At 45.0% G+C, this 9073-nt stretch overlaps 1 protein-coding gene across 1 annotated transcript; it reads left to right on the top strand.

Annotated features, from left to right (window-relative positions):
- The first annotated feature begins 6702 nt into the window (after positions 1 to 6702).
- Positions 6703 to 7650, top strand: LOC141994268 (olfactory receptor 52R1-like). The gene has a single exon (XM_074964522.1). The coding sequence runs from the start codon at positions 6703 to 6705 to the stop codon at positions 7648 to 7650; it is 948 nt and encodes a 315-aa protein (XP_074820623.1).
- Positions 7651 to 9073: the final 1423 nt, after the last annotated feature.

Below are 9073 nucleotides of genomic sequence, written 5' to 3'. Positions count from 1 at the left end.
AAGAAGAAAGGGGAGCGTCCATGTACCAGCAACGCAGATACAGGTAAGTAACCATTTTCATGTTCTCTCCACAGGTACTAATGCGGAGAGTGGACTAGATGATACATCTGAGGGAAGGGAGCAGAATCAGACTTCGCTGATTGGAAGGCATGAGATGCGCTGTCCTAGGGTTAGGGGTTCCGCGACCACCGTTCCCAAGAGGAGGAGGCGGGTGGTGGTAGTCGGGGACTCTCTTCTCAGGGGGACTGAGTCATCTATCTGCCACTCCGACCGGGAAAACCGAGAAGTCTGCTGCTCGCCAGGAGCTAAGATTCGCGATGTGACGGAGAGACTGCCGAGACTCATCAAGCCCTCGGATCGCTACCCCTTCCTGCTTCTCCACGTGGGCACCAATGATACTGCCAAGAATGACCTTGAGCGGATCACTGCAGACTACGTGGCTCTGGGAAAAAGGATAAAGGAGTTTGAGGTGCAAGTGGTGTTCTCGTCCATCCTCCCCGTGGAAGGAAAAGGCCTGGGTAGAGACCGTCGAATCGTGGAAGTCAACGAACGTCTACGCAGGTGGTGTTGGAGAGAAGGCTTTGGATTCTTTGGCCATGGGACGGTGTTCCAAGAAGGAGGAGTGCTAGGCAGAGACAGGCTCCACCTAATGAAGAGAGGGAAGAGCATCTTCGCAAGCAGGCTGGCTAACTTAGTGAGGAGGGCTTTAAACTAGGTTCACCGGGGGAAGGAGACCAAAGCCCTGAGGTAAGTGGGGAAGCAGGATACCAGGAGGAAGCACGAGCAGGAGAGCGCGAGAGGGGAGGGCTCCTGCCTTGTACTAAGAAAGCAGGACAAACAGCAAGTTATCTCAAGTGCCTATACACAAATGCAAGAAGCCTGGGAAACAAGCAGGGAGAACTGGAAGTCCTGGCACAGTCAAGGAATTAGGATGTGATTGGAATAATAGACACTTGGTGGGATAACTCACATGACTGGAATACTGTCATGGATGGATATAAGCTGTTCAGGAAGGACAGGCAGGGCAGAAAAGGTGGAGGAGTTGCACTGTATGAAAGGGAGCAGTATGACTGCTCAGAGCTCCGGTATGAAACTGCAGAAAAACCTGAGAGACTGGATTAAGTTTAGAAGCGTGAGCAACAAGGGTGATGTCATGGTGGGAGTCTGCTATAGACCACCGGGCCAGGGGGATGAGGTGGATGAGGCTTTCTTCTGGCAACTAATGGAAAAATATTGCTCGGGCATGCAGGAGTGAAATCAGTAAGGCCAAATCACACCTGGAGTTACAGCTAGCAAGAGATGTTAAGAGTAACAAGAAGGGTTTCTTCAGGTATGTTAGCAACAAGAAGAAAGTCAAGGAAAGTGTGGGCCCCTTACTGAATGAGGGAGGCAACCTAGTGACAGAGGATGTGGAAAAAGCTAATGTACTCAATGCTTTTTTTGCCTGTCTTCACGAAAAAGGTCAGTTCCCAGACTGCTGCACTGGGCAGCACAAAAAGAAGTGGAGAAAGAAGTGGTTCTGGACTACTTAGAAAAGCTGGACGAGCACAAGTCCATGGGGCCGGATGCGCTGCATCCGAGAGTGCGAAAGGAGTTGGTGGATGTGATTGCAGAGCCATTGGCCATTATCTTTGAAAACTAATGGCGATCGGGAGAGGTCCCAGATGACTGAAAAAAGGCTAATGTAGTGCCCATCTTTAAAAAAGGGAAGAAGGAGGATCTGGGGAACTACAGGCCCGTCAGCCTCACCTCAGTCCCTGGAAAAATCATGGAGCAGGTCCTCAAGGAATCCATTCTGAAGCACTTAGAGGAGAGGAAAGTGATCAGGAAGAGTCAGCATGGATTCATCAAGGGCAAGTCATGCCTGACTAATCTAATTGCCTTCTATGACGAGATAACTGGCTCTGTGGATAAGGGGAAAGCGGTGGACGTGTTGTTCCTTGACTTTAGCAAAGCTTTTGACACAGTCTCCCACAGTATTCTTGCCAGCAAGTTAAAGAAATATGGGCTGGATGAATGGACTATAAGGTGGATAGAAAGCTGGCTAGATTGTCAGGCTCAATGGGTAGTGATCAATGGCTCCATGTCTAGTTGGCAGTCGGTATCAAGTGGAGTGCCCCAAGGGTCAGTCCTGGGGCCGGTTTTGTTCAATATCTTCATTAATGATCTGGAGGATGGTGTGGATTTCACCCTCAGCAAGTTTGCAGATGACACTAAACTGGGAGGAGAGGTAGATAAGTTGGAGGGTAGGAGTAGCATACAGAGGGCCCTAGATAAATTAGAGGATGGGGCGAAAAGAAATCTGATGAGGTTCAACAAGGACAAGTGCAGAGTCCTGCACTTAGGACGGAAGAATCCCATTCACCACTACAGACTAGGGACTGAGTGGCTCGGCAGCAGTTCTGTAGAAAAGGACCTAGGGGTTACAGTGGACGAGAATCTGGATATGAGTCAGCAGTGTGCCCTTGTTGCCAAGAAGGCCAATGGCATTTTGGGATGTATAAGTAGGGGCATAGCCAGCAGATCGAGGGATGTGATCGTTCCCCTCTATTCGACATTGGTGAGGCCTCATCTGGAGTACTGTGTCCAGTTTTGGGCCCCACACTACAAGAAGAATGTGGAAAAATTGGAAAACGTCCAGCGGAGGGCAACAAAAATGATTAGGGGACTGGAACACATGACTTATGAGGAGAGGCTGAGGGAACTGGGGATGTTTAGTCTGCGGAAGAGAAGAGTGAGGGGGGATTTGATAGCTGCTTTCAACTACCTGAAAGGGGGTTCCAAAGAGGATGGATCTAGACTCTTCTCAGTGGTAGCAGATGACAGAACAAGGGGTAATGGTCTCAAGTTGCAGTGGGGGAGGTTTAGGTTGGATATTAGGAAACACTTTTTCACGAGGAGGGTGGTGAAACACTGGAATGTGTTACCTAGGGAGGTGGTGGACTCTCCTTCCTTAGAGGTTTTTAAGGTCAGGCTTGACAAAGCCCTGGCTGGGACAATTTAGTTGGGGATTGGTCCTGCTTTGAGCAGGGGGTTGGACTAGATGACCTCCTGAGGTCCCTTCCAACCCTATGATTCTATGATTCTATGTAGTTACCTTATTTTACCATCCCTACACTCATGCCCCATCGGTCTTTTTAGTCTGCGCATTCCCTCACACGACTGAGAGGCAGATTTTATTATCCAATTATTTTTTAGTCCCTTATGGTGGGCCTGGGAATGTTAGGCCCGGGACGATGACTGAGGAATGTAGATTGAGCCTTAGGCACTTCCAAATAATTAATATATATGAATAATATGGATATGGCGTATATATTTGTAGTGTATATGGGCATCTATGTACAGTATGCATGTGTACATATCACAGCACTTTATAACCAAGCATAACAATTCTTTTCCAATCTGTTGCTGTAGTTTGGCCCTTGTGGGACTGCAGATAGCAGCCCACTGTTATTCGGGCAATTACAGTTACCGTTTGTATTGTTAGTAGTCGTAGGCTGAGTCTTTTGAAATACTGAGATACTAGGATTGGGATGATGTGTCCCACACTGCTGTGTATATGAGAAGTAAAACAGCAATTTGGAGAAGTGACACTACCACTGAGGCCATTATATATAAATCTATTGTAATTAGTTACTACACAGGACTGTCCATCCGTGTTATAGGGTACCCTGACTGCTGGTTGTCACCCTCTGGTAAGGTTCACTGGGCAGGAAACGGGAGCGGCTGCTTCTCTGTTCCATGGGTTGAACTGCTCCGTGATACACCAGTAGTTGAGGTAGATCCAGTTGTTTCTTATGGATGCTGTCTTCCAGATAACCACCTGAAGGGACAGTAACCAATTTATCAAATATACACCGAAGAAGATTGTTTTGAATAACATGTGCCTCACTTGGGATGCAGTGTCACTGACCCAAATTATGGCTGGTGCGAACAGGCAATTTGTTTACCCACTTTGTAGTCACTGTGCAACTTTTTGTTTGTTTACCACTTTGTTTTCCGCTTGCCTTCCCGTTGTTTGCTGCCATTCGTTTGTTGATTTAAACCTGTGTGTTGGTTCAATAGTTGAGCAATGTTATGCACATTGTAAGTGTTGTACAGCAATCCGACAATACAGCAATCTGACTATACAGCAATCCTACGAAAGTACAACAATAATACAATCGTACAGCAATAACACCATTGTTTTTACACCGTAACCAAGTTGAAATTAAATGACCCTGACTGTTAACTTAATTGTCCGTATATGGTAGACAGAGGATGCATTTGACCAGTCTCCTGTTTATAAAGCACTCCATTTTTTTTTCTTGATGCTTGGGGGGTTGCTTCACTGTAGACTGATATTTTCTGGTGTCTTTGGTCTGTGGGATGCAACGTAAACAACTTTTGCTAGTTAGCATCGTAAAGTGTTTTGTTTTTTTCTTTTTCTTTTTTGTTTTTGTTTTCAGTAACCCAAACTTAATACAAAGTTTAATATAGCTTGTTTACAATGTGATAGGGACAATGTAATAGGGACCGAGTCTTTTATAACACGAGCTGTACTTTGGCAATTGTTGTGTAGACATTTGTTTTCACTTGAGGTGCAGCATTAATATTTTATACTAGATAAAATGCTTAACTCTAAAACCTGCTGTGGGAAGGTGTGTTGTTGTTGTTGTTTTTCCTGATGAACATTCTGTGTTAGCAAAAGAGTCAATAACGTGATTCACACCAAGCTTTTTAGAGTTAATTTGCGTGTGATACCGATTTCACTCTTGTTAACTCTTTCAAAGCACAAACTTTCACAACCACTGCTTCCCATTAACATAAGATAACAAAAGAAAAGCATATAAAATTAAACCAACTACAAAATGAAACCAAAATAAATTTTAAATACAGATCCATGCAAATACTTTGAGGATAATATACTTTTATGATGCTTGGTGGTGTTTGGAAGACGAAGGTGGAAACCAGTTGAAATTGTTTGGTTAGCTTTATGCATAAATTGTTATTTTAAAACATTTTTGCTATGACATTCTTATAACTATATTCAAAAGTGCAAACAATTTATAAAAAGCCAAAAACAAGAAATTGACATTTTGTTAATATTAACTTACTCTTACGATTGAGATTCCCCACCGTTCTATTTCTTTGACTAAAAACAAAACTGTGATTAATAAAAGAGAAATATTTTTGTTTGTGATTGCTTTATTTGATGAGGCAGAAATCGATGTGCATATATTTATAATGGAGACCTTGTTGAACTTTGAAAAAAAATCGTATTAATAATATTACGGTGGTTATACCCCAACCACAACATTGAAATAATTTGCTAACACTTATATATAAATATTTTTAAAAGGGAATAAAATTGACATTTTGTTGCAACAAAATAAAAATAATGAAAAGTAGTTACGTGACACACACACCTGACATACAGGGCCAAATTACACTTAAAAACAAATGGTGCCAGAATGTTATTTATAACTATACAAAATAAGGCAAACAAAAAAACAAAATAAACAAAAGGGTTAATCATTTAAATAAGCAAGTTATTGCCTTGTTATTTAAAACTTTTAATAAAAATTGATAAAATTCATATAATTATTTGCAAAATTTGTTGTATTAATTTAGTAACAAGGAATTTTGCATTAATTTAAATTTAACATTATTTTAAAACTATGCTGTATGGAAGGAAGAAAAGGCCATGTTTTAAAGATTAGTTAGTGGTTAGGGTTAGAAGCAGAATGGGCATTTCTGTCGCTTGGCAACACCAAGTTAGTGCTGGTCCTGCTGTCAGCCGGGCATTTTACTGGATGACATCCTGAGGTGTTGTCCAACCCTCATCTTCTATGACTCTGTGCTTCTTTGTCTCTTCTCTAAATGAAACAGTTCCAGATTTTTCAGTCTGTCTGCATCAGGCAGCCTCCCCCATTCTCAGAGCCTGTCTCAGAAATCCCCTTTCTCTCTGCTGTATCCTTTACAGAGACTGAGCGATCAAAACTGAGCGCATGTCCAGACCACGTTATTCACTATCCCATTCCTTAGGCATCTGAACATTGTCTTTGTTTTGGACACTTCTACAAATGAGCAGGTGTTTTTCAATGACACCAAATCACAGGAGCCAGTTAACCGCCCCCTCTGGTTAAATGGGGGGGCCCTATTGAGGAATCTGGACTCTTGGGGCCCACGTTCCAAATTTAAGGACTTGGATAGAAAGTGGCTTGGAGTTCCTGGGCCAGGAAGAAGTGGGAGAAGGCAGCCAGCCTCCCCCATTTTTGCCCCCCTACTCGGTATTCTAGCCACTAGGCTATCCAGCCTCCAGGGTTGCAGCCACAGGCCTACTGCATGGACTATCTAGCCTGGCTTTCATTGCACTAAGGAACAATGATGGAAAGCCTATATCCACACTCTTGTTTGATGATGGTGCCTATTACATTTTCCCACACCATGATGTGTAGGAATTATTGACACATGGAGTAGGGTCAATTATTCCGAATAATGAATATGTCATTTTTTCAGTGTGTGAAGAGTGACCAATCTGCTACACCCATTAGAACAGCCTCCAGTAGTGCATGTAATGTCTCATATTCACAATGTCTCTCCATCCAGGCATTTGTACTGAGACCATCACCCTGGGCACGTACAAGAAGTCAGGGGAACATACAGTACAAACAGGAGACACCGTTCTGCCTCGGATTTGGATACCTTCTCCCCTACTCCATGTCAGATTCTAATGCACCCAACTTCACCAACCCCTCCACCTTCATCCTGCTGGGCATTCCTGGCCTGGAGACGGCCCACATCTGGATCTCCCTCCCCTTCTGCACCATTTATGCCATAGCCATCTTGGGGAACTTCACCATCCTCTTTATTGTCAAGATGGAGCAGAGCCTTCATGAGCCCATGTACTGTTTCCTCTGCATGCTGGCCGTCACCGACCTGGTTGTGTCCACGTCCACCCTGCCCAAAACACTGAGCATCTTCTGGTTCAATTCCAGGGAGATCAATTTCAGTGCCTGCCTCACCCAGATGTACTTCATTCAATGCTTCTCAGTGATGGCATCTGGGATCATCGTGGCCATGGCTTTTGATCGCTACGTGGCTATCTGTCATCCCCTGAGACATTCCACCATCCTGACAAACCCCATGGTGGCCACGATTGGCCTGGCCGTGGTGTTGCGTGGCTGCATGATCGTACTGCCAACTCCCTTCCTGGCGAGGTGGTGGCCATATTGCAGAACCAACATCATCCCCCACACATACTGTGATGGCATGGCTGTGGTGAAGCTGGCCTGCGCTGACACCCATGTCAGTAGTTACTATGGCCTCTCTGTGGCATTCTTGGTGATGGGTCTGGATGTGTTTTTTATCACCGTGTCCTATACTCAGATCCTCAGGGCCATCTTCAGCCTCCCCACAAAGGACACCAGGCTCAAGACTTTTAGGACCTGCAGCTCCCACCTCTGTGTCTTCTTAGCCTTTAGCATCCCAGCTCTCTTTTCCATCCTCTCACACCGGTTTGGCCAGAATGTGCCCCTGCATTTCCATGTTCTCATGGCCAACATTTACCTCCTTGTGCCCCCCATGTTAAACCCCATCATCTACGGGTTGGGGACCAAACATATTCGGGACAGGCTGCTCCAGCTTTTTACCTGTAAAGGGACCTAAAGTTTTCACTGGTCCTCTGTCTTTCAGGCCCAGCTCCAAACAGAGCTTGCTGGTGACATGGTGCTGGGCCCTCTTCTCTGATACTACTGGGCACTACTGAGAGACATTAATCCCTTTCCTGAACTTATTGTGCAGGGTCAGTGTGTGAGAAACTGGGGAATCGGTCTGTGTACAACTCATTGAGTTGTCACCTTTCTAATTGTCTGTTAATAGACCCCCAAGGCCCCTTTGCCACTCCTCTTCTACCAATGCCCTGCCTGGCTCTGCCTCTGCCACTCAAGGCCCTGTCCCTGTCGCTTGCTCCTGTCTTACCCTCCCCTTGACAATCGCTGGACCTTCTCCCTCCTCCCCCCTTCCCCAGGTGCAAGGGAGCCATTTAAGGTTTTGGTATGGGTGACAATTTTAAACATGATACAAGAGGCTATTTAGGCACTCAGAAACTCTAATTGTTTGGCAGATAACTTAGCAATTAGCTCACAGGAGCCCTGCATCTAATTCCTATATAAAAGAATGAAAAATAAATAAATATTAGACCCACTCAGCTCTGGTACTAACATGTGCTGGCATCTTGGGGAAGGGAGGGGCAAGCAGGAGCAAGGGAGGAGAGATTTCAGGGGTGCACAGCAGGCCCACCACAGTCCCAGAGTGCATGCTGGGGGGATCTAGTCACATAGTGTTGGAGTCTTTTATGGATTGGCTTGTTATGGCCTTGTTTTGAGATGGGATTAGCTTGATTTTTGGCTTATTTTGAAAGTAGGGGTGTTTATTTACAGCGTGCAAGTTGGCATTAGTGAAATTAGGGTGTTACAGTGGGGTACAGATATATCTTGGGTCTATAAAAGAACATCAGAATCACCCTACTGAGTGAGACCAAGGGTCCATCTGACCCAGTATCCTGGGTTCCAACAGTGACCCATACCATGTGCCTCAGTTGGGATGAAGAGAACAGGCAATCATCAGGTGATTCATCCCCTGTCACCCACTTCCAGGTTCTGGAAAACAGACCCTCTGGACATGCCGAACACGGTGTTGGACTCCTGCCCATCCTGGCAAATAGCCACTGATGGGCCTATTGTCCATGAACTTATATAGTTCTTATTGGAAGCCTGTTCTAGTTTTGGCCTTCAGCAAAGAGCTCCACAGGTTGTCTGTGAAGAAATTATTTCTTTCATTTATTTTAAATCTGCTATTAATTTCACTGGGTGTCCCCTTCTTTTTGTGTTATGTGAAGGAGTAAATAACATTTCCTTATTCAATTTTTCCACACAAGTCATGAGCCCTCTCTCATATCCCTGGTGTGACAGAGTTCCCCCTCTGCCTTGGTGGATCCTGCACTTTCTGGCCGATTTGCTCACCTCAGAGGTTCACGGCAGCCCTCAGTTTGGCTGCTTTTGCTAGAGGCTCAAACGTGCCATTCACTCAA

Source organism: Natator depressus, chromosome 1 (genome assembly GCF_965152275.1).
Source record: "Natator depressus isolate rNatDep1 chromosome 1, rNatDep2.hap1, whole genome shotgun sequence".
Taxonomy (NCBI): Eukaryota; Metazoa; Chordata; order Testudines; family Cheloniidae; genus Natator; species Natator depressus.
Note: the sequence above shows the minus strand (reverse complement) of the source record. Positions and strands in the feature narration are given on the sequence as shown.